This window comes from Chiloscyllium plagiosum, unplaced genomic scaffold (genome assembly GCF_037043375.1).
Source record: "Chiloscyllium plagiosum isolate Xiang-an unplaced genomic scaffold, Cpla_swu_hap1 HiC_scaffold_5, whole genome shotgun sequence".
Taxonomy (NCBI): Eukaryota; Metazoa; Chordata; class Chondrichthyes; order Orectolobiformes; family Hemiscylliidae; genus Chiloscyllium; species Chiloscyllium plagiosum.
The window spans coordinates 58333265-58359865 of NW_028270143.1; the positions used below are offsets into that span (position 1 = coordinate 58333265).

Consider the following 26601-nt stretch of genomic DNA (forward strand, 5'->3'; position numbering starts at 1 on the left):
ATGTAGTCAAAAGAAGCATGAATGTGTGGAGTCAAGCTCACACAAACCCAGTGTTTTAATTTTGCTTTCAATTGTCGAAATTGGAGTTTTGGAGTGAAGTTGCTAGATGCAGCGTTCTCTCTGATGATTGACTCATTCTTTTGTTTTTTTCTTCTCTTTCTCCTAGACTGAAGACAGCACATCAACAAATCTGTTTGCTGATTTGCCTTTGACAAGAGTGTGTTTATGGTTTGTTGCAATATTGGAACAATTGCAATATTGTGCCAGTTTTTTTGGTTTGTTTGAACTGCAGTGTAATAACAAAGTGTATTTTGCTTAAAACCTAGTAATGTGACCAATTGAATTGCATCTGGTATGCAGCGTCTCACACTTGCCTTTAAATAAGATAAAAGTTATGGGTCTAGGTTATCTCCTCGATAGATTTTTTTCAAAGGGTTTGGTCTGTACCCTAACAATATTGCAATAAGGACAAAGCAGCTGGTACCTAATCCTACACACCTCTCTTATGCAGTCATGTGTCTGAAGGAGTTGATTTGTCGATTAAGGAAATGGAAGCAAGCACTGGATTATGGTGAGGTGTAATTTTTTTGAAGAGTTGCAAACACATTCTCAATAGCTATCGCTAATAATGTTCACCTGTCTTTTAAGATCAAGTGCTTATCCTGCCAGCAATTATTTAATGTTTGACTCATATCCAATTCAAATCACCCACTCACCACTCTTCTCATCTCTTCCAGGACTGGAAGATTCTACCCTTGGACTTTCACAAGTAAGTTCGAAGCATTTGCAAAATATGATGTTTAAGTGGAGAGTTATGTGTATGGACAAACTGACACAACAATACTGAAAGCCATTCAGCTGAGAAGAGTGAAAGGAATATGACAGTGATAGTGATCGAGAACAGTGTGGCAAAGGAAACAGTTAACATTCTCTGCAGCCACAACCAGTAGATCGAAGGTTGTGTTGTTTGATCATTGTCATAGCTGAAGAGATTTCCTTGCAGCTGCAGATGGGGATGGGGAAAATTCAGTTCTTGTGGTCCACATAGGTAGGAATCAATTACGTCACAAAACTAGAAATGATGTTCTGCTGAGATAGTTTGAAGAGTTAGAGTTCAAATTATATTGCAGAATTTCAAAATATAATCTCTGACTTGTTATCTGAACTATTATCATAGCACGGAGTCACTGGATTAGAAGTTGTATACGTGTTACTCAAAGGGTGGCATGGGAAGTACTGGTTTTTATTCATAGGACACAGCCAACAATACTGCTGACTTGTCTACAATTGCTGCTGGCGTAATACTTTTTCTCATTCTTGTATTTAAATTCATCCATTTCCTCTTCATGTCCAAATTTTTGTAACATTGTAGAATTCTACAGTATTCCAGGAATTCTACATTCTTCCATTTCTGGCATCTTGTACATCACAATTTTCTTTATTCCACCTTTGCCTGATGTGCCTTCAGTTGCCTGGTCGTAATTTTAGAATTTCCTCATTAAACTTATACACCTACCTTTTCTCCTTTAATATTATCTTTAAACCTATTTATTCTAATATCTTAGGTGGCTCAATATCAAGTTTTATCAGGCAATCCTGCTGTGAAGAGCCTTGTGAAGTCACTACGTCACAGGCACTTTTCAACCATAATCATCATTGAGTATCAATGTCTGATTATCTGGGAAAAAGAGAATGGTTGTGAACAATGTGCAATCTGTTAACTTCCACACCTGACTTTTATATGGAAAGAGGTAGGTGATGAAAGAAGATATTTGGGTTTAGGATGATATTTTCAGCAACTCCTGAAACAATGTCTGGGTTTGATTTGCCTCTAGCAACTGTGTCCAAAGAATGAAATAAAGAAAACGTACACTCAATATGGCAGGCTTGTGAACCTGCTTAGCTATGTCTGTAACCTACTGCTTTCACTGTTAAAAATACAGATTTAGAACAGAGAACAGTTCAGCACAATACAGGCCCTTCAGCCCATGATGTGCCAAGTATTTATCTAAATCTAAGATCTACGTAACCGACACAGCCCTCAATTTACTGCTGTCCATGTGCCTGTCCAGCAGTACTTAAATGTCCCTCATATTTCTGACTCTGTTCAACCGCTGGCAGTGCATTCCACACACCCACCTCTCTCTGCATAAAGAATCTACCTCTGACATCTCCCCCATAACTTCCTCCAATCACCTTAAAATTATGACCCCTCGTGACAGCCATTTCTGCCCTGGAGAAAAGTCTTTGGCAATCTACTCTAACTATGCCTCTCATTACGGTGTACTCCTCCAGCAAGTCACCTCTCTTCCTTCTTCTCTCCAGTGTGAAAAATCCAAGCTCACTCAATCTCTCTTCATAAGACAAGCCCTCCAATCCAGGCAGCATCCTGGTAAATCTCCTCTGTATCCTCTCTAAAGCATCTACATCCTTCCTATAATGAGGCAAGCAGAACTGGACACAATATTCCAAGTGTAGTCTAACCAGGGTTTTATACAACTGCAGCAAAACCTTGGGGCTCTTAAACTCAATCCCCCATTAATGAAAACCAATATGCCAAATGCCTTGTTAACAACCCTATCAACTTGGGTGGCAACTTTGAGGAATTTGTTATGTCATCTTATTTACAAGTATTGATGGTCTGCCACCACATGTTCTTTTACTTTCATTGAGATTTTAGCAATTGACTGGATGCTGATGGAGAAGTAAAAGAAATATTTGATCATGAATCAGCAGATTACTGTAGTAAAAGGTTTTCCTTCTACTGATGCCTCATATGTCTCAAGGATTAACACTTTTGAACTAGCATCGCACTTGGGACAGTAATACTGCTACATAACACAATAGAGGATGTATCTACTGTTAACTTATGAGTGTTAATGTATGGCTAAGATTTTATTTTGTGTATTTAAAATTTTCAATGTCTTACTGCAACAAAAGCATATGTAATAAAACAAAAATTCTGTACTGTCATTTAAGACAATGGTCTTGTTACTAATCATACAAATTTTAGCTATGGCACAAATTACATTTAGTAATAATTATGTAAACATTAAATAGAATCAGTTACATCTTTTCCTCTTCAGAGACAGTTAAGTCATATCTATTATTTCTTAGGTTACCAGCAAGTAATCATATATACCATTCATAGAAAATAGCTCAAATGTAAACTTATAGGACAAGTTTTCAATCTCATTTTGTCAAAAGAAAAAAAATTCAGTGAGCCTAGATAAATACAAATTAAGATTACAACATATAATCTAAATTAACAAATGCAAGTTATAGTTTACATTAGATACTTGGTAAGTACTGGCAATGCAAATACTTTAATTAAATTCCAATGAAATTTGAATTCAATGAAAAGACTGCAATTGCAAAAGCTAAAAGAGAACATAGTTTTTGGCAGAATTAGCACAGATTGATGCCCAGAACTACCATTCAATAATATTTTATCAGCTTATGTTTTGAGATCACTGCAATTGGTGAAAATTTATTGCAGAATATTCACTATGTATGAATTAAGCAAGAGGTCCAGGTACTTACAATGGAAGTATCCATAATATAATCAATATATTGGTAAAGATCAAGTAGATGTTTAGCTTTATTGAGTTCTACTTAAAATAGATCATTTGCACAAAAAATTACATAATGCAGAACTGTGATCTATCGCTACATATTTGTTTCTATCACTTCTTCTGTATTCTTGAAAGTATTCTGAATGACATTTTAAGGCCATTGAGCGATTACTTCCAACATTGTTGTTCATTAGGAAATGTATGGGCTTGAGCAGCTTGATTTTTGTACAGAACGTGTCCTTCCACTGATTTGCACTGTATTTCTTGGGATGGAGACCTAAATGGAAATAAGCTTTAAGTAACATTCCAGTAAAACAATATTTTTGTGAATATGCACAACAGGTATGCTCATTGAAATAATAATTTATATTTTTATGATGTATTTAGTGTAAACAATGTTTCACAAACAGGCCTAAGGAAAATAAATGTCGAGCAAGGACATAAGATGAAGAAATTTTCATAAACTTTGGTTGAAAAGAGATGAGTCTTGACAAGGTTTTCAAAGATGCTGGGGCAAAGGAGAATGATCAAAACACTGAGCTGAGTTTTATAATCCTTTGGCTAACTGTAATTTTTGTCCAGTTTCATAGAGGATTTCTCTCCATGCAGCCGAGCAAGACTTTTCATGCTATTGTCCCAAGCTCACCTTATTAACTACCTACCCTGAACATATAGTGCCCCCTTGTCCGATTCTAGCCAAATTCTACCACATGCCGCATCCTGAAGAGTATGCCATTGCCCAGATATCTTTAAGTACCTGGTATTCTTTAAAAGGCCATTGCATACCAAGGCAATACTGTCAGTCTGAAGCTACCCTGCATGGTTTATGACATTTATCTGAACATGGCAGACAAGAGGAAATTGGTGACCCACATTATGGACAAAGACCTAGAGGTCCTGGTGGGTGGGTGTTGCAGAGGACAGACATTCTCTTCCTCCAGGATTGGTAGATGAGGTCATGACAGCAGAACTTGCCAGCTGGTCTGAGGTTGCCCATCCAAGTCAGTGAGGTCTCAGCTGTCTGGAGAAATGCCCAGCAGTGTCGGAGGAAGGCAAATGACCTTCTGTGTTCCACCAGGTTAAGTGCCACCATCTGCTCTCTGATACCTCACCTTTAATAAATCTCTGCTACTACACCCAGCTCCCAATAAGGGTCATATTCTATCACTCTCACTACTGCATGCACCATCTTCTCTCACTCACATTCAACCATTCAATGTACCCCACACTATTAACTCTGCAGTATCTCTTTACTGCCTAGTCAATTGATCGGGATACCTCACCAATTTTCTTTCACCTGAACCAGAATTAAAAGCTGCGCTATCCTTCGTCATCACCCTTTCTCTCAATCCAGCAGAAAACACAACAGGGCAAAAAGAGCCAAGACAAGACATGGGCTGGGTGAAATTCGGCTCCTCACTCCTTATAAGGACACGATTCTGATCCTGACTTTTCCAAGCAGCTGACTGACTGTAACCAGGCCCATAGTTCAGGGCACTGGATATTTAACAAACTGATATCAATATTTTGAAATAGGCAGCAAAAGATTGTCAAAGATTTGCAAGCACTTTAATGTAAATCTGCAGTTTAGCACAAATATCAATTTCTACCTTTCACTTCTGGATCCCTTCCTCATTCGGAAGCCAACCCCTTACTGGTGAAGAACCAAGCTCTATTTTGTTTGTTTAAAACAAAAACAGCTCTTCCTTATCATTTAAAAAAAAAATCCACCATCAAATTATCCAAATAATTATTTATCAAAGAATGAATAACAAGCACTACCAATCATGGGAATCATAAAAAATCAAACAGTTCTTACATGTGATGACACACCTCTACAGCAGGTGGGACCTTGAATCTAGAACTCCTGGCTCAAAGGTAAGGACACTATTATTGCACCATGGTAGGACTCTGGGAGCACTGAGGATCAGAAGAACCTTGATGGGCATGTCACTAGTCCCTTAAAATATCAGAACAGATGGATGAAGTAGCTAAGAAGGCATATAGTAAACTTGCCTTTAATAGCCAAGGCATAGAGTTTAAGAGCAAGGAGGATATGGGTCCGAACTATATGAAACATTGATTAGCTACACTAGAGTACTGCATGCAGTTCTGAAATCTACATTATAGGAGGTATGAGATTGCACTGGAGAGGGTACAGAGAAGATTTACCAGGATGTTGCCTGAGCTGGAGAGTTTTAATTCTGAAGAGATATTGGATAGATTGGGATTGTTTACATTAGACCACAGGAGGTTGAGAGGGGACATGAATGAAATGTATAAAATTATGAGGGGCATAAATAGAAGAGACAGGAAGAAACTCTTCCCCCTTACGGAGGGATTAATGATCAGGGGGAATAGATTTAAGAGGAAGAGGCAGAAAGTTTAGAGGATATGTATGTAAAAACATTTTGCTCCTCTGCTGGAGATCATTCTGGATTTCAGAATCCAGCAGCGCAATCCTAGGAAAGACAAGTGAACTTCCATGACATGAACAGTTATTAAAAGGGTTTACATCAGAAAAGCCAGACCTTTGAGAGTGATGAATTGTAATCTCTTGCAGCAGATACATAATCTCAATAAGATGTGGTGAGCCACAATATCAAGAGCATTAGAGTAATGGGGATAGTTTCTGAGAAAACTGTGAAATCTGTCTTGACCACATTACTATTTGATGTGTTGTCTGGGGTTTTTGACCAGTTTGCTTCTTACCCATATTTACCTCATGTGAATTCTAGCTGTTTTTGTACAAGTTATTTATATATTGCAGATTGTATGAGCATCCTGACTTTGTACAGAAATGCAAATTTGTTCACAACTGTGGAATATTATGGCTCTTCTCTTACTAAGTACCTGGGATCTCAAATGTTGCACCAAACAAATTGCTGCTCCTGAGCCAGATTACAACATAAATTTGGCTGGTTCAGATTATCACAGTTTAATAAATTAGTTGTTAACTAACTTCCAGGTGAGAAAGACTCAGCTGAGTAAACAATTCCCAGTCAAAAAAGTGATTCTGTTGTATATTAATTGGAATTGTTGGAGATATTCTTTGGAGGAGTTTTTGAATGTAATTAGTCTTTATTAAGTACTAGAAAATATTAAAGTACAGAAGGAACACTTATGTTCCGAATGCAAGTCTGTTGCCAGCAGGGCCTTGTTTTAAGAAATTATTCCAGAAGATAGAAGCCCTGCATATTGGTCTAGCATCTACTATCAGAAGAACTCCACTCCAAAATAGAGGTTAAAAGTAATTATGACCTATTTTCAGCTCAGTTTTCATCATCTTGCCTTGCCCTTCAAGCTTTTTGATCAATGAAAGGCACTGGTGCACGTCCTTACGGTCAATTTTTTTGTGTCCACATGTATTTGGAAATTAAGGTCAGAAGGCCAGGAATGTCTCAACTTTTCTCATTTAAATTTGTCATACAAATCATATGTGGACACACCATGGTAGTGTTTGATAATCAACCATTAGGACTGATCAGAGATAGTGGAGGGAACTTGTGCCTGGAGTCGGAGGAGGTAGAGAGGTCCTTAATGAATACTTAGCTTCAGTATTCACTACTGAGAGAGACCTTGTCATTTGTGAGGACAACGTGGAGTAGGTTGATATGCTCGATCAAGTTAATGTTAAGAAGGAGGATGTGCTGAAAATTTTGAAAAACATAAGGATAGGTATGGGCCAGACAGGATATACCAAAAGTTACTACAGGAAGCAAGGGAAGAGACTACTACACCTTTGGCAATGATCCTTGTGTCCTCACTGTCCACTGGGAGTAGTGCCAGATGATTGGAGGGTAGCAAATATTCTTCCCTTGTTCAAGAAAGGGATAGGGATAATCCTGGGAATTATAGACTAGTCAGTCTTACGTTTTCATGGGCAAATTATTGGAAAGGATTTGAGAGACGGGATTTATGATTACTTGGAAAACCATAATTTGATTAGAGATAATCAGCGTGACTTTGTGAGGAGCAGGTCATGTCTCACAAGCCATATTGAATTCTTTGAGGATGTGACAAAACACACTAATGAAGGTAGAGCAGTGGAGGTGGCATACATGGATTTTAGAAAGGTTTAGAAAGATTTAGATAAGGTTTCCCAAAGGAGGCTCATTCAGAAAATAAGGAGGCATGGGATACAGAGAAATTCGGCTGTCTGGATATAAAATTGGTTGGTCCATAGAAGACAGAGTGTGGTAGTAGATGGAAACTACTCAGCCTGGAGTTTGGTGACCAGTGGTGTTCCATAGGGACCTCTGCTCTTTGTGATTTTTATAAATGACTTGGATGAGAAAGTGGAAGGGTGGGTTAGTAAGTTTGCTGATGACATCAAGGTCAGTGGAATGGTGGATAGTGTGAAGGGCTGTTGTAGGTTTCAACAGGACATTGACAAGGCAGAGCTGAGCTGAGAAGTGGCAGATGGATTTCAACCTGGAAAAGTGTGAAGTGATTCATTTTGAAAGATTGAATTTGAATGGAGAATACAGGGTTAAAGGCAGGATTCTTGGCAATATGGAGGAACAGAGGGGTCCATGTTCATAGGTCCCTCAAAGTTGCCACCCAGGTTGATAGGGTTGTTAAGAAGGCATATGGTGTGTTGGCTTTCATTAACAGGGGATCGAGTTTAAGAGCCGCAGGGTTATGCTGCAGCTCCACAGAGCCCTGGTTCGACAAAACTTGGAATATTGTGTTCATTTCTGGTCGCCTCATTATAGGAAGGATGTGGAAGCTTTAGAGAGGGTGCACAGACGAATTGCCAGGATACCACCTGGACTTGAGGGCATGTCTTATGAAGATAGGTTGAGGAAGCTAAGGCTTTTCTCATTGGAGCGAAGAAGGGTGAGAGGTGAATTGACAGAGGTGTACAAGATGATGAGCAGCATAAATACAGTGATTAGTCAGCGAGCTTTTCCAAGAGCAGAAAATGCCTATCACAAGAGGGTATAATTTTAAGGTGATAGGAGGAAGGTTTAGGGAACATGTCAGAGATCGGTTCTTCACACAGAAAGTGATGGGTGTGTGGAATGCACTGCCAGCGGTGTTAGTAGAGGGACATTAGTTAGGGACATTTAAGCGACTTTTGGATAGGCACATGGATGATAGTAAAATGAAGGGTATGTAGGTTAGTTTGATCTAAGAGTAGGATAAAAGGGTGGCACAACATCAAGGGCTGAAGGGTCTGTACTGTGTTATACTGTTCTATGTTTAACATCTGATCTTTTAATGTAAGGTCAGATGTTAATTTTCAGATTGTTCTGCATCATTCACAACTCTTCAGATACTGAGGTAGTCCATATGTGCATGTGGCAAGACCTGAACAACATTCAGCATTAGACTTTCCATTCTCCACCATCTATTTTAAAACTGTAAAATTGATCCTCAGCCTTTTGTCATTCATACATTTTGTTGAGTTATCCCATATAAATTATCAATGTAGCACTAAATGGGTATTGCAGCTGAACCCCTTCTTAGAATTTCTTACAACACTTTAGTTCAAAATTATATTTCACCAAGAGGGAGAGTCTCTATAGCTAAGGTGCTTTTTTAAAATCACTCTTTTGATTGTTTCAGTTTCCCAAGGTAAAGGACAACATTTCCCTCTCTTGCCCCCCAAGAAAAATTATAAACACTCCCATTGTTAATTGCTCTATTGTTAATTTTTTCAATGTTTTGTTTGCCTGGGGAATTTTTACACTTATACTGAACTCTAATACTTCAAAATTGGCCTCTTGCCTTGGTTGGATGCCTAGCAAATTCAGCTGTCCAGCTTTACTTCTTAATTCCTCTATTTAATTTTTACAAGATGCTTTTTATGAAGCCTACTTTGACGATTGGCATTTTCAAAATAGAATTGCTAATGCAAAGTGACACTTCACTAATTCTGCCTGATTTCCAATCCTGTATACTTAAAAGTGCCAAAAGCCTAACTTCCAATTTTTAATTCTGCTTCAAGCTCATGTTCCAAGATAATGTTTTCAAATTCACTGCTCCCACCCACGAAAAATCATTCACATGCATAATAAATTTGCCCTAATAATGTCAATAAAAGATGGCAAGATCTGCTTTCAACTGAAGACAACTCAATTTTAATGAAAAGACCTTAATAAGAAATAATAAAATCTAGATGCATCAATATACACATTTATTTAACATCCAGAAGTGTTCCCATTACATTTAGTGATATTTTGGATAATGAAGAAGCATTCCCGCTTAAGCTAATCTTCCTGCAGAAAATAAGCTTTAATATCAATTCATCTATGCTCATAAGCATTTAGAACATAGAACAGTATAGCACAGGAATGGGCCCTTTGGCCCATGATGTTGTGCTGAACATGAGGCCAAATTAAACTAATCCTTTCTGCCTGCCCTTGGTCCATATCCCTCCATTCCTTGCATATTCATGTGCTATCTAAACTTCTCTTAAACGCACCTATTGTATCTGCCTCCACCGCCACTCCGAGCAGCGTGTTCCACACTCCTACTAACTCGTGTGTAAAAAACTTGCTCCTCACATCTCCTTTGAACTTTGTCCCTCTCACCTTAAATGCGTGCCCCTAATTTTAGACATTTCAACTCTGGGAAAATGATTCTGACCATCAAACCTCTCTATGCCACTCATAATTTTATTGGCTTTTATCAAGTCTTCCCTCAGACTCTATTACTCCAGAGAAAACAACCTGAGTTTTTCTAGCCTCTCCTTATTGTTCATACCGTCGAATCCAAGTAACGTCCTGGTAAATCTCTTTGCACCTTCTCCGAAGCCTCCACATCCTTCCTGTAATGTGGCGACCAGAACTGAACGCAGTACTAAGTGTGGCCTAACCAAAGTCTTCTAAAACTGCAACATGACATCCTGACTCTTGTACTCAGTTCCCCAACCAATAAAGGCAAACACGCCATACATTTTCTTTACCACCCTATCTACTTGTGTGGCCACTTTCAGGGAGCTATGGACTTGAACCTCAAGATCCCTCTGTACATCAGTTCTGTTCAGGGTTCGGCCAATAATTGTGTAATTTTCCTTAACATTTGATCTCCCAAAGTATAGCACCTCACACTGACACGGATTAAAATCCTTCTGCCATTTCTCTGTCCATATCTGCAACTGATCTATATCCCGCTGTATTTTGTGATAAGTATTTCATCCAAGTCATTTATATATATCACATACAGCAGAGGTCACAGTATGGATTCCTGTGGAACACCACTAATCATGTACCTCCGGGCTGAAAATCAATCTTCCACTACTACCCTCTGCCTTACATGGCCAAGCCAATTCTGAATCCACGCTGCCAAGTCACTGTGGATGCCATACATTTTAATCTTCCAGATGAGCCTACCATGAGGGACTTTGTTGAAAGCCTTACTAAAATTCAATTGACAACATCTATCTACCCTCATTTATCATCTTTGTCACCTCCTCAAAAAATTTACTACTAACAAAGCCAAAACAATTTTCAAAATTCTTTTTCTTGTCGTCAGTGAATGTACTCTTATTTCTTGATCTCCAGTTTTTCTTCTAAATCTCAAGCCTCTAGCCTTGCTGTAGCTTTACAAGTCTCATCATGAGACCCTTTTCTGTGTATGTCGACTTATGTAACAGGAATGGTTGTCCACTATTTCTTTCCAGTTTTGTGTTCTTGTTGGTTTCATTAACTTGCCTTCTGATTTGTTCAAGGCCACTAAGGCTTCCAATCACAATGGCATGTGCTCCTGGTGATGTTCCTGGTTTGTATTATATTTCTCATCTTTGTTTTACTGTGCTTTTTATCTCTTTCTGGACAGCTATCATTTGACTTTTCTCTTCTATGATTATGAGTTCTTTCAATGTGATCTTTTTCTGGGAGTAAGTTTGCTCTTGAACACACTGTTTGAATTTACACTTTTTTTTGCCTTCAACATTCCTGATACATTGTAACCTCCCTGTACATTCAATCATCCTGTACATTCATTCAGCTTTTATACTTTTCAGTGGTCTTCTCTGCTGCACTTATAATAGTCATTTTTTTTTCTATTGACTAGCTTCGTCTGGCAAATATTTGTCATTGGTATTGATTTTTGGAAGTTGTCCAATATAGTCTCATATTGACCATCAGAACTGTTCTATCCATCATCAGGCAAACTGTAGATTCTGGCACAAAAACAGAACTTGGTTAAGGAGATCTGTAGATCTGGCAGCACCTATGGAGAGAAAACGGAGTTAACGTTTTCAGTTTTGAGGAAGGGTTACTGAACTCGAAACGTTAACTCTGCTTTCTCTCACAGGTGCTGCCAGATCTCCAGAGCTGCTTGAACAATTTCTGTTTCAGGTCCTCAGCATCTGTAGCTCTTTGTTTTACTGTAGATAATGGCAGTTCAGTCATTGCTGTGCAACTGTTGAGTATGATAAGTACCTGGCTCCTTACCATTTTCGATAACTCATCTGAATTTGCAAATTTCAAGGCCATATCAATCATTCTTGGTGTATCCGAACAGTCTGATTCCCTGAGTGAATACTTATTTTCCCATCTTTACCAATAACCTTCCCTAGACCTCTCCATTATTTACATCCCTTTCTTAAAATGAACCATATCCACTACCATATATCTTAAAGTTCACCAAATTCTTTCTGAGATTTCAGCTTTAATGAAAGCTTTGCTGCTAGCATGCAGCATATTCAAATTCTCTTAAAAACCACAACTTTTAGTAGCCCCTTCACAGGGGCTTCACAGCTGGATCACTTATTACTGATACAACATTAAGGTTTCTACCAAAATCTAACTGATGTGGACCATGTCCTCCCACCATTTGCAACAAATTCTTACCATGTACAGCCCCAGTACTGCAAGTGATAACTTACAGATTGGCTGATCTGCCAAAATTTTTATGAAACATTTCAACTACTATTACATGATTCCATTTGCATATCCCATTTGTAAAAAGACATTCTATTTTGTTTATATCTGCAAACATATTTCTGAATTCATTATTGGCAAACCTCCCTTTATGCTCAGTGAGAGAATTTGGTGGCAGTCCATGTCTTGTCCATACCCATTATAAATTATTTTTGACTGTAAAAATTTGATTGTAATGCAAAATGTAAAATGCAAATATTTTTCTTTCTTGATCTCATACTTTTAAATGCATGTCCATTACCTTCCTGAAATCCATTAGTAAAGGCAGACTTACAGTAGGCTGTGATGGTGCCCTTCGACATTTCTTACAAACATCACTTTTCTCTTTATGAGTTTATTGCACTCCTTGTCCTTTATTCCTGTAGCCTTTGTGAGAAGATTTACATTTTTAGAAAATAGAAGACCAAATTGCTGGTGTTATTTTAACACAATTGACTTTTTGCCTTCTAAATTTCCACCTCCTAATGTCAATACTGTTCTTTAATTTTAGAGGAGAGTAATGTTTTAGTAAGGGAATACAAGTGTTCAAAGTGTGTAAATTGCAAATCCACAATTTTTACAAAGACATTAGCTTTGTTGTTTTTCCATATCCTGTTTCACCTATAAGCAAGACTCCAGGAAGGTGTGTTGCCAGGGTCAAGGGATGTCTCTTAGCGGGCATAGGACATTTTGAAAGGGGAGGGCGAGCAGTTCAAGGTCGTGTTCTATATTGGTACAAGCAATAAAAATAGGAAAAGAGATGAGATCCTGCGAACGGAATTTAGGAAGTGAGGTACGAAGTTGAAAAGAATGGCATCTCAGCTTGTAATCTTGGATTATTCCCTGTGCCACATGCTAATGAGGCCAGAAATAGGAAGATAATATAGATGAATGTGTGGCTAAAAAGCTGGTGTAGGGCTTCAGATATCTGGAACTTGGCATCATTTATAAAATAAGACGGGCCACTACAAGAAAGATAGGTTGCACCAATAGTGGAGGCACACCAATATCCTTGCGGGGGGGTTTGGTAGTGCCACACAGGAAGGTTTAAACTAATGTCTTGGGTAGAAGCCATATAGGCGGAACTCAGGAATAAGAAAGATGCTATCACTATGATTGGTTACAGTATAGGCCTTCTAACAGCCAGCAGGAGATAGAGAGTCAGATATGTAGGCTGATTATGGAAAAATATGACAGGGTAATTGTAGTTAGCGATTTTTACTTCTCTAATATTAACTGGGACTCTCAGTGCCAGGATCATGGATGAAGCTTAGAATTTGTTAGGTGCGTCCAGAGAGGTTTTTTGAAACAATATGTAGAAAGTCCAACTTGGGAAGGGGCCCTACTAGACCTTGTACTAGGGAAAGACCCTAGCCATGTGACTGAAGTTTCAATGGGGGAGCATTTTGGGACCAGTGATAATTCTGTAATTTTCAAGAGATTTATGGATGAGGATAAGACAGGTCCTCTGGTGAAAGTTCTAAACTGGGGGAAGGCTAATTACAACAGAATTAGGCTGGACCTGGAGAAATTAGATTTGGAATGGTTGTTTGAGGGTAAATCCACATCTGACATGTGGGAGTTTTTTAAAGGCCAGTTGATTACAGTTCAGCACCAGCATGTTCCTGTGAGGAAGATAAGGATGGCAAGATTCAGGAACCCTGGATGACAAAAAATGTTGCATGTTTAGTCAAAATGAGAAAAGAAGCATATGCAAGATTTAGGAAACGGAAATCAGGCAAGGCTCTTGAGGAATGTAAAGAAAGTAATAAAGAACTTAAAAAAGGAATTAGGAGTGGATAAAAGGGCCATGAAATGTTCTTGGCAAGCAAAATTAAGGAAATATATATATTGAAAGGAAGAAGATAGTTACGGAAAGACTAGGTCCAATTAAGGACAAAGGAGGGAACTTATGTGTGTTGCCAGTTGGAATGTTGGGTGGAGAAACGTCAGATGGAAGTTAGTCTGGACAAGTGTGAGGTGATGCATTTTGTGAGGTCAAAGTATCAGAGGAAACTACTTTGCATCAATATTGACCAAGGAGAAGGACATGGATGAGAGTAAATTTAGGGACGGGTATATTGATATAATAGGGCATGCCAATATGAAGAAGGAAGAGGTGTAAGGTGTCTTGAAAAACAGTGATGCAGATAAGTCACCAGGACTTGATGGGATCTATCCCAGGATACCAAGGGATGGAAGGTAAGAGATTGCTGGGGCCTTGACAGAGAACGTTGTAACCTCTTTAGCCACAGGCTATGTTCCAGAAGACTAGAAAATAGTCAACATTGTTCCTTTGTTTAAGAAGAGCAATAGGGGTCATCCAGCAAATTACAGGCCGATGAGCCTTACATTAATGATAGGAAAATTAGTGGAGAGGATTCTTAGGGACAGGATTTATTTGCATTTGGATGAGAAAATGGATCTATTAGGGATGGTCAGCATGGCTTTGTATAGGGGAGATTATGTCTCCAAAATTTGACTGAGCTTTGCAAGGAAATGACGCAGATGATTGACGTGAGTAGGGAAGTGGATGTAGTGTGCATGGACTTTATTAAACCATTTGATAAGGTCCCTCATGATAGGCTGGTCCAGAATATTAAGTCACGTGGGATCCATGGTGAATTGGTAAGTTGGATAAAAAATTGGCTTGATCAAAGAACACACAGGATAGATGTGGAGGGCTTTTTTTTCTGACAGGAGGTCCATGAACAATAGTGTTCTACAACGATCAATGCTGGGACCTCTGTTGTTTGTAATACATATGTACCTATAAATGATTGGCATAAAAATGTAGGTGGTCTGATTAGTAAGTTTGCAGATGACATGGAAATTGGTGGAGTTGTGAATTGTGAGGAAGGTTGCCAAAAGATACAGCAGGATACAAATCAGTTGGAAAGTTGGGTGGAGAAAGGCCAGATAGAGTTTAATCTGGACAAATGCGAGGTGACACGTTTTGCAGGGTCAAAGTATCAGAGGAAACTATCTAGTAAATAGCAGGACCTTTCAGTGCTTTGAGATAAAGAGGGATCTGGGGGGGATGCAAGTACATAGCTCCCTGACAGTGGCAACATAAGTGGATAGGGTGGGAAAGGAGGCATACACATGCTTGACTTTATCAGTTGGGGCAGTGAATATAAAAGCTGTCAAATCATGTCACAGCTGAATAAAACTTTAGTTAGGCCACATTTGGAGTCTTCTGTGCAGTTTTGGTTACCACACAAAGGAAGGAGGTGGAGGCTTTGTAGAGGGTGCAAAGCAAGTTATCAGGATGTTGCCTGGATTGGAGTATAATAGCTATAAAGAGACATTGAACAAACTTGAATTGTTTTCATTGGAGCGTTATAGGCTGAAGGGTGACCTTATAGAACGATGTCAAATTTATGAGAAGCATGGTTAAGTTGGATAGTCGAGAGTCCCACAGACAGTGACTCCACACCTGTCCTGAGCACAGCAGCCCCACCTCGTCCTGAGCACAGCAACCCCACCCCGTCCTGAGCACAGTGACTCCACCACTGTCCCAAGCACAGTGACCTTACCCTTGACACGAGCTCATTGGGTCTACCCCCACTGCAACCCCGGCCCCACACAGAGTCCAGCGGCCCCACTCCCTGTTTGAGGCACAGCAAGCCCCTAAAACTCTAAGCTCTGCCAGTTGGTCAAATTCAATTACAGCACTTTTTAAAAAATACTCCAGAAATATCCTGCATGATATGACAATTGCATTCCAAGAATGCTACAGCAAAGGGAAGATGGCTCATTTCATCCTAACTTTGGAATTGGAAACCAGGAATGAAAATTCTGCTGAACACTTCACCTCAGCATTCAGCAGCAAATATTATCAATTGTTCTCCAGCAATATACAGCTCAAAAGCTTTATATGTTCATTTGTGAGCATTGCAGACTTCAATTATATCCTAACACCTCCAAAGAACAATGAAAAACAATGAATATCAGTAGTGCAGTTGCCTTTTTAAATGTTGAAACAATGATCCAAAATGAACACATTCAGTATTTTTGCTATTGTTGCACAGTATAAATAATACAGTTGATCACATTTGAACAAAGGGAAAAGTAGCTATGCATCTTGATGTGCCAGCTTAAAAAAAACACAGGGAGAATGTAACTATGTTTAACCTGGCTATGAAATCCCTTGAGTCATGGTCATGAGGATTTAAACCTAATACTGAATGCCATTTGCCTAAAATCTTGTGAGGGTTTACGGGATCAGTAGGTCACATGTGTCATACCAACTGATGGATGAAAGCATGGCTTTCAGCATATCACATTACCTACTTGCACATGTGAGCAAAATGCTGCATAGAGGTTTTCCCATAGTATCCTGTCCCTGGTCAGGGTCCTATCAGCCTCAGAACAAGCAAGCTGACTTGTCAAAAGTTTGCACCCTGTGCTGCTTGTTCTAGGGCACTTCCACAAGCTCATGTGAAAACCTGTATTCTTGCATACACTCAAGATACATGCAGCAAATGCTAAATTAAGTTCCTTTTCGGCCCCAAGTAACTTGCAATTCATGGAGTAACTAAAAAAAGTTGCTGGAAAAGCTCACCAGTTTGGCAGCATCTGTGAAGAGAAATCAAAGTTACTGTTTCAGGTCCAGTGACCCTTCCTCAGAACTCAGATCTTTCATGGAATGACTACTGTTACTGGTCCCACTCCCTGGCTGGGTTTTTACATTGGGAAGAATTGGTCAGAGCAAGGAGAAAACTTGTTAGGCTGGATATACTTTATTTTCATTGCATTTTCATTGCTCTTAGGGAAAATACAAAACAGTATTTCAAGTAACCTTGGATAATGAATTACAAAATAACCCCCAGATTATTTTTCTATTTAAGAATTTAGCTCTGCACATTTTTCCTTGAATGACCAAAAGTTAGGAATAAATAGGCTATTGTCTGCAGCTCTGAGTTGGCCAATGGGAATTAGCTGAAAGGAAAATTAGGCATGCCAAGTCTTGTTGATATTCCCAAGCTATTTACTCCTTTCTTGGGACCCACCTAACCATCAGACTGTAAGCAGTTAACCATAAGCATAAAACTTTAATTGGTGGGATAAGACAGAACAAGTTATGAACTTATAATCTAACATAAACTAAAGTTCCAATAAGCATCAGAACAGATTCTGAATGGTAATCATATCAAAAAATGCCCACTGACTTTTCTTTCCTAAGTCTGGTTGCTTGCTGATGTTTCCATGGTAGCCTCCTGCCTAGACCTTGACACAATGCAGGGGAAGTTAAGTTATGCACCCCCCCACCACCCCAAAAAAAAATGCCAAAGGATCTGAGAATGTGCCACAAGGGTAACAGCAAATACCATCAAGATTAACATTAAAACATAATTGAACATCTATTAGTAGCTTTTCATTATTTTTTTCTGTTCCTTTAAACTTTTAATGCTGTTTTTATTGATTAATAGTGAGTATTTTTTATTCATTTATGGAACTTGGGCATCACTGGCTGGTCAACATTGATAGCCCATCCTTATTTGACCTTGAAAAGGCAGTGGTGAGCTGCCTTCTTGAATCGCTGCAGTCCACTTGGTATGGGTTGATCCACAATGCTGGTAGGAAGGGAATTTTGACCCAACAACTGTGAAGGAATGGTGGCATACTTCCAACTCAGGATGGCGAGTGGCGTGGAGAGAGATTTGCAGGTGGTGGTGTTCCCAAGTACCTGCTGCCTTTGTCCTTCTCGGTGGAAGTGGTCATGGGTTTGGAAGGTGCTGTCTAAGAATCTTTGGTGAATTTCTACAGTGCATCTTGTAAATAGTACAAGTTTAATGATTTTTAAATTTCTTTCAAAGACTTAATTTTATTGCTATTTCATAATTCCAAGTGGAATTATTTCTTCTCATTAATTTAAATGTTTAATGTTTTTTAAATGATTTTGAGGGAAAGATTGTAAACCAGGGCTTAGAACAGGAGTGTCATGTCTGATCAGTAGAGAGTCAGGGGGCGGTCAGGTGTCCAAGAAGAGTTAGTTGGAAGGTGTCAATGATGACTTGGGTGGGAGATAGTTCAATAGTTATCCGGCAGTCACTGTAGGTTTTAGTTACACTAAATTTTCTAATGTAACTATTGAGCTACACCAATCAGAACGAACTGAAGCCTAACTTGGAGGCTGGGACTTTTTTGGAGGTTTCCAAACACGAGATAATTGTCCATCAGAAGTTTAAACATCCTTTGCAATTCTTATGGAGCCAGGTGCATGAGGTTTCAATGCACAACTTGTATCTCCAACAACTATCCTCCTAGTGGAAGATTCTGGCTTGTATGACTGTGAAAAAACTCATACCTTTCTTAAGCGAGCTGCACCAGTGCCAGATTGAATTGCTTCTAATAATGCAGTTCGTGCCTCTTCTAAATTCATAACAGATTTGGTGTTGAACTTCTCAGTTTTTGGAAAATCTGGAGGAGGAGCAGAAGGAGGAGCACAAGATGCAGTTGCTGGTTGTCTTGTTTGAGAATATTCCCTTATGTCCTGTAACTCTTTTGATACTGTAGAAGTTGTCTGTCAAAATATTAAATAATTGTTGATATGAAAAGTGAGTAGCAACTTACATAGTAATTACCAATGAACAAAACAGAAAGTTGCAGCAATCTATAGCAAGTAATCTGTGAATAAAATTGGTGTATTTCAAAAAGTTATACCTGACATCAAAAACCCAATCATTTAAACCTTTTCAATATGACGTATATTAATTTTAAAGTGTGGTGTGAATTTTTGAGCATTTCTATATTAAGTAAGTTATTTTGAAACTTCGGTACACACTTACTGAAAGTCAATGCTGCAAAAATGTTATTGTTTTGCTCAGTACAACATAACATTTGCAAGACAAAGTCTTTCAGAGGTGGGTGTGACAAATAGAAATGTGGTTCTATTGTATTTGGCAAAGAACCACATATGTCCTAGAAACCACTACAGGTTATTAATTTGCTTATGTACCAAATTGAATTTGTGGCCATTATAAATAGGGCATCTGAGCATCTTACACTTAGAAATATGGCTCTACTGCTCAATGTGTAATGATGCCAGCATACCTGGACTTGTGTAACATCAGATCTCTCATGATCTGAGCTGAACAATGTGTTTTTTGTATGTGCCCATGTGTTCTTCTTACTTTTTGGGGGTGGATTAAGCCACCTGGGTATGTAAATTATAGATACAAATGATAAAGCAGTTTTATTTCAGACAGCAAATGATCACACAGAGCAGTCAAAGCAAATTCTACTTACTTCACAAAGCCTTACTTCATTCCTCAAACTGCAGGAAAACATTAACTTCAGCTCTGACCTTTTGCAAGGAGACCTTTGGATTGACCTTTCTCTCTAATTAACTGTTAGTTTAATTTTCAACTCCAGCACATGAGCTCTGATTCATAGTCCTTTGTTCAGAAACTAACTGCTCCTCAAACATGGATTTGTGTGCTTTGATAGTTCATGGGTTCTGTAGTCACGCCACATAATGGTGCTGAGCATCAGAGGCTCTAACTCCACAAACATCTATATTCCTGTGATGTCAGAATCAAGCAAATCAATATAAAAGACAAAAGATCAAAGAAGTGCTTAGCCAGAAGCTTTGAGTGGATGATCCACATTGGCTTCTTCTAGAGTTCAATACCATCACAGATACCAGTCCTCACCCAATTTTATTCACTTCACATGATATCAAGAAATCAGTGAAGCCATTGATACAATAAGAAGGGTTGTGACAACTTCCTGTTGTAATATGGAAGACATTTGTCCTGGAACTCACCATGTCCTTAGCCTAGCTTCTCCAGTACAGCTAATTGGTGTCCATTTACGACCCATCTTCTAAAAGTTGGAAAAATCCAATCTGGCCAGTTAGCATCACATCAGTGCACTCTCAATCATTGGCATTGTGTTGGAAGGTATAATTGACAATGTTTTTGCAGCACTTACTCAGCAACAACCTGCTCACTGGTGCTTAGTTTGGGTATTGCAAGGATTTCTCCCAGTTTCAGATTTGATTATATATGAACAAATGAGCTGAGCTGAGAGATATCAAGGAAGCATTTAACCAATGGTGGCACGAATTGACTCTCATTAAATTTGCCAGTGGAAACTGGAGAAACACTGCATTGGTTGGATTTCTTTCCAGGACAAAGAAACATGGCTGTGATTGTTTGAGGGAAATCATCACAGCCCCAAGACATATGAATTAAATATTTCCTTATTCTGGACAAACCAATTATGTGGTTTTCCGTTCACTCTTTATTGAATGTTTGGTTTCTGATCAATAGTAGGTAAGCATTCCGATGTTCTGGATAGTGTTCCATACTTAAACCTGACACCACACTGTGCTATTCATGGATCTAAGCATTCCAAAGATCTGGATTATGTCCTCATTCATAAAATGAGATAAACTCTATTAATCTGTTCTCATGCTTCATAATTTAAAATCCTTTGCTACCCAAAATCACTTATTGTCTAATATTTTCCAAATGTAGTTTCAATGGTGATCTCATTAGCTTAGAATAACTTCTGATCAAACTCCCTTCGATTTGTCTGTTGACACATCACAATTGGAGACTTACGAATGATCAAAAACCGCACCTGCATTTCACTTTTCTCTTCCTCAACATTACTATTAGAAACATTTGTGTATACATTAGCTAGTTAGCATTCTATTAAACATGATTTTATATCTTAACACATTTCTCATTCAAATATTCCTGACTCCATCTGCTTAACTGATTCATATAACTTTGAATATTGTTTATTTTCTTTGTACTTCACATTCAGTCACATTATTTGCTATAATTTCTGCCAAGTTATTTATAGTGTGAACAAGGGAATCAAAGCAAAGCATTGCAAAATTTCATTATTCACTGCAAACACTTTTTTTACATTTATAATTCTTGCGGTTCCTATCATCAAAAGATATTTTCAAACCTGTACAGTAATTTTTCATTCATTCCACAAGCCATAATCTCAAGACAGATTCTCACATATATAACATTATCATTCATGCCACACAAGTGCTAGGCTATGACTGACTCTAATGTTACAATCTGGCTTTGTTAAGTAGACAAAGTGTGAAATTCAGAGGAACAGAATAAAGCCACAGGATTCTACAGTTTTTAACAAGCAAAACTAAACTTTATGACTCAATGTTAGAATAGTAATACAATCTACAATATATGAACAACTTAAGTTCTCACACATCAATTTAACGTATGATTTATTTGGATAATAGTCTGTAGTTGTGATAGCCATCAGATCACATCAAAAACCAAACACAATCAAGAAGAAACCCATGGATTTCTCAGTAACTTCACTTTTGCAGATCTGATCTTGAAGCTTCCTCTCAAAAGCTGATTCAATATGAACTGCTTCAACGAATGCTATTATACTTATCAATCACCCTCCTTTCCTGGGTCTACACTCCTCTGGACTCTGAGACTACAGTTCAGTTACTCATTCATAAGCATAACTCTAGTTCGTCACTGATAGCTGGTTCACTGTTTCCCTCTGGATTTTTCCTTGAGCTTCAATTGTGCATAGTTGCATGAAGCAAATACTGCTTGCAAATTTTTCAATCTTACTCTCAGCAGCATTGAAATATTAAGGTATTCAGGCTTCTTGCCGCCACTCATGGTTTCAATGAACATAGAGTCATCGGCCTTCCCACTTTCTTAGCTCCCCAAGACTTCTTCTTTGTTCTGACTCCATCATTTAATTGTCTATTAATTCTTATAACAACCTCCTACAATTGAACAACAGAGTCAACCGGCTGCTGTTGAATCTTCACTGAGGACAGCAAACAAAATTTGTGTTATTCAGTTGCCTTCCCCCACCGACACCTTCACCCCCACCTTCATCTATCCATTGCACCCTCAGCTATCTTCCCCCCAGCCCCACCCACCCCCTCCCATTTATCACTCAGCCCCCTTGGCCCACAAGACTGATTCCTGATGAAGGGCTTATGCCCGAAAAGTCAATTCTCCTTCTCCCCAGATGCTGCCTGACTGGCTGTGCTTTTCTAGCACCATGCTCTCAACTGTGATATCCAGCATCTGCAGTCCTCACTTTTTCCCAGTGGTACAGCTAATTCCAGTGCTTCTAACATGAAATCTATATTTTTCTCTCACTCTCATACACACACTGGCTTTGTCCACTACTTGTAATCTTTAATCTGCTGTTCTGTGATTCCCAAATTATTCTGGATGACCTATTTTAAAACTTGGAATAAGCTTTCTCCATACTGCTCCACAGAACTGCGTATTCTAACATTTTAGAACAGTCAAATGGAGCATCCTTGGAACTGAGTACATCTTGAAAGTTACATTCTCATATAATGCTGAAAATAGATTTCACCACAAGGATCAATCAGAAAAGCTATTGTGAGAATTTCTTTGTATCTTGCTCAAGGAACAGAACAGCCTGCTTGGAAGCAGCCATATATCTTATTTAGTTAGACTTTCCAAAGACTTAAACTCATCAGGCCACTATTGTTAACAGACTTGTTAAACTCAGCATTTAGGCTGGCAGTTAACAGACTCAGCAATTAACATACTTAATTGGCAGACAGAAACTTGGTGCAAATATGACACCTCAAAGAATTAAAGAATACCTTAGAATGAGGATAAGATGTGTTGGTACAGGTAAAATCTCAAACATCTTGAGGCTTTATCTTGGAGTTGTTGTCAAAGGACTTTTAAAAATAGAAAATATATGAAGGCTAACATAAAGAAAAGTGATGGACTGATGTTTGAGCCATTGAATTCATGAGCTAGGGTGCAGAAGATGGGATTTTCACAGACTTGAAAAGAATTGAAGAATTGAACATGATTTAATTATACGTTGAAGAATACTGAAAGGTAAAATAAGTCGAACATGTATTTTACTGGATGAGTAAACCTGGAAACCACACAAAAATTCCAGAAAACACAACTTAAATTCTGAATATACTAGCATGAAAACTTTAATTCAGTTTAAAATATCTTCATTAATAAAGTGGCCATAAGTTTGTCAAAAATCCCCACTCGTTCATCTTTGCTCTTCAGCAATGGAAACCTACCAACCCCATTCTAGTGTGACTCAAGTCTCACAACAATATGTTGACTGACACTTTACAGTAATGAAAGAAACAATTCATTTTAAATGGATAGAAACTATTGTGGAGCTCAAAGACCTAAAAGACCCCATTCCTAATATGTATTTTGAGTAGGAGACATCATGCATTTATAAATTTCCTCATTATAGTCTTATGTTAACAATTTCTTCTGCACCACTATAAGCTTACATTTTGCAAATCAACCTGTATGGACATGTGTAATTACAATTACCCTGAATGCAATTAACAATTTAATCTGTTCTGATTTAAGAAATACATTTCCTACTGACTGTTTTGCATATATCTGGCCTTCTTGCTGTGTTGTATTTTTCAATTTTATAACTATCTTTTGTTTAATAAGACCATAACGCCATAAGACATAAGACACAGGAGTGGAAGTAAGGCCATTCAGCTCATCGAGTCCACTCCGCCATTTAATCATGGCTGATGGGCATTTAAACTCAACTTACACACACTCTCTCCATAGCCCTTAATTCCTTGCGAGGTCAAGAATTTATGAATCTCTGCCTTGAAGACATTTAATGTCCCAGTATCCACTGCGTTCCATGGCAATTAATTCCACAGGCCCACCACTCTTTGGCTGAAGAAATGTCTCCCCATTTCTGTTCTAAATTAACCCCCTCTAACTCTCAGGCTGTGCCCACAAGTCCTAGTCTCCTCACCCAACAGAAACAAATTCCCAGCACCCATGCATTATCTTGGAAGTTTCTACTAGATCTCCCCTCAACCTTCTAAACTCTAATTAATACAATCCCAGGATTCTCAGCCGTTCATCGTATGTTAGGCAAATAAGCTTTATTCAATGCCACATCCTATTTTGTGTAACACACTTGGGCAGCAAATTAAGCAAGATAATTTCTTTCATGTAACAACACTTACTTTTGCAACATCTTCTCACATGCAAGACACAGTAACTTTGAAGTCCTGACACGAGTTAGTTGAAGACTAATCACTACTATGAGATGACATTATATTTATGTTTTAACATTTATATTCTGGTTTATAAATGTTTCTAAATATTTCAATGAAAAAGGTGAAATATATCATTGTTTTTAAGCTTATTTCAGAGTTGCTGAATCTATTGTTTGTACATCTGTTGTTGTTCCCTATCATTACCCTGCCACATTTGAGCAAAGTTTTAGCAGTGACGTATTTTGAAACATGATATGTATTTCAGTACAGCACTAGATTCTTTCAATTCCATCTCGTACAGCAGGAAAGAGAATGTGCTCTGAAAACAAGTTCTTTTCTGGGTCGATCATATTTTGACAAAAATTACATTCTCATGTCTTTAAATCTTAAACTAGTTTTTATCTCAAAGCATTTTTTTCCTTTACTCTTATGACAGTAGATGAAACACATTCAAACTGTCAGCAAAATGACTTAACATTCAGAATGTTGAAAATATTTCCACGTAATTTTCGTCAGGTATTTTTCTCTTGTTGAGATACTACTAATTAGGCAGTGCTGGGAAATTAAGGCTGAATTTCACCATTTTGAATTAAGTGTTTTATTGAGTGAGGTCTATGGCACCAGGCCACTGTGGTTTATGAATCTTACACTCTTCAGCTCATTAATTATAAACTACAGCACCTTTCTCATAGAGATAGTGTTTTCACCATTGTTACTAGTGTCAAGTGCAATCATCTTCTTTGTGCTACTGCACACTCATTGGCCCCAAGTAACCAACAAAGACTCAAGTTTACAGCTTTCTCAATTGCATGTACCATGTCCACTTTTCAAACTATCAAATACTCCTGCCCTCTGTACTTACTACTCACCCAATGGAGATACCTTACCACTTCTCCTGCCCATTGTACTTCATAATCACTGTAAAGGGATACCTCACATGTCTCCTGCTCTGGCATCAATACCAGCTTCCCTTCCATCTACATGCATCATACTCAATACCTCCCTTTGTCCCATTGCAGGAAAAATTGGTTCACAACTAGGTCAAGAGGACCAAGATCAGTGTTGGAGTGGATGGCATAAGGTTCTTCACTCTATATTAGAATATTCTTGAATTGGTTGGAAAAGAGTACGGCCATTTAGTTAGGGAGCGGGATACCTCAATGTCCAAATAACTTAATTGTGCTATGTTGCACTCCATCAACACCAGAGGGTGGACGCTAGGAAATTGTTTCCGTTAGGTGAGGAGACTAGGACCCGTGGACACAGCCTTAGAATTAGAGGGGGTAAATTCAGAACAGAAATGCGGAGACATTTCTTCAGCCAGAGAGTGGTGGGCCTGTGGAATTCATTGCCACAGAGTGCAGTGGAGGCTGGGACGCTAAATGTTTTCAAGGCAAAAATTGATAAATTCTTGATGTCACAAGGAATTAAGGGCTACGGAGAGAATGTGGGTAAGTGGAGTTGAAATGCTCATCAGCCATGATTGAATGGCGGAGTGGACTCAATGGGCCGAATGGCCTTACTTCCGCTCCTATGTCTTATGGTCTTAATTCAACCTGAACCTGCACAAGCTGTTCTCCCTCTTACATATTTAATTCCTTCTCCTCTCTAGTACAGGTGAACAGAACGCAGCTGAGGGGGATGAACTTGTCTCTGGGCAGGTCACTGTCAATGGGGCAGAGCCTTCTAGGCCCAACCACGACCCCTGGACAACTACCCAAGTCTTCCACCATCTCAGCTGAGATTGTCAGGACTACATTTAGATGTGATGGGAGGAAAGTAAGAAAATAAACTTATTTTGAGCACGTAAGTGGCATGGATGACAGACAATTGTAAATAAACTTGCACTCTTAAAATAACTGTTAAAGTGTCTAACAAAAATGTTAGAGATGAGCTGCCTCTTCAGATATTCTAAAAATGAAATAAGATGTAAGAACCAACTATTGCTTATCTCTCTCAAACAGCCAACTGTTGACTGATGATAGATTCAGACCAGGGAATCCTTGAATTATGCAAATTAGGTCTGCAGCTAAGATTTTGTGCTTTAATGTGAACAACACTGAGCTAAATGCAATGTGCCAGAGTTGTGCTAGGTTCTAGCCTGCAAACATCATTCTAC

The 26601-nt window shown here is 38.6% G+C and overlaps 1 protein-coding gene and 1 long non-coding RNA gene across 12 annotated transcripts in view; one reads left to right on the forward strand and one right to left on the reverse strand.

Annotated features, from left to right (window-relative positions):
* The first annotated feature begins 434 nt into the window (after positions 1-434).
* Positions 435-26601, forward strand: part of LOC148149940 (uncharacterized) — a 65238-nt gene continuing 39071 nt past the window's right edge. Inside the window, exons 1-2 of the long non-coding RNA XR_015757198.1 lie at positions 435-571; positions 738-769. This is a non-coding gene — a long non-coding RNA (uncharacterized LOC148149940). The remainder of the gene's footprint in view (positions 572-737; positions 770-26601) is intronic.
* cobl (cordon-bleu WH2 repeat protein) overlaps positions 543-26601 on the reverse strand; it is a 374039-nt gene continuing 347980 nt past the window's right edge. For 8 of the 11 annotated variants that reach the window (XM_043690114.2, XM_043690115.2, XM_043690116.2 and 5 more), the window contains 3 exons: positions 18765-18980; positions 12747-12838; positions 543-3852 (listed from right to left, as the gene is read on the reverse strand). In XM_043690114.2, coding sequence (XP_043546049.2) covers positions 3744-3852; positions 12747-12838; positions 18765-18980 — 417 coding nt within the window. In that variant the 3' untranslated portion in view covers positions 543-3743. The remainder of the gene's footprint in view (positions 3853-12746; positions 12839-18764; positions 18981-26601) is intronic. The other 3 variants (XM_087987212.1, XM_087987210.1, XM_043690119.2) reach the window with 1 other exon arrangement.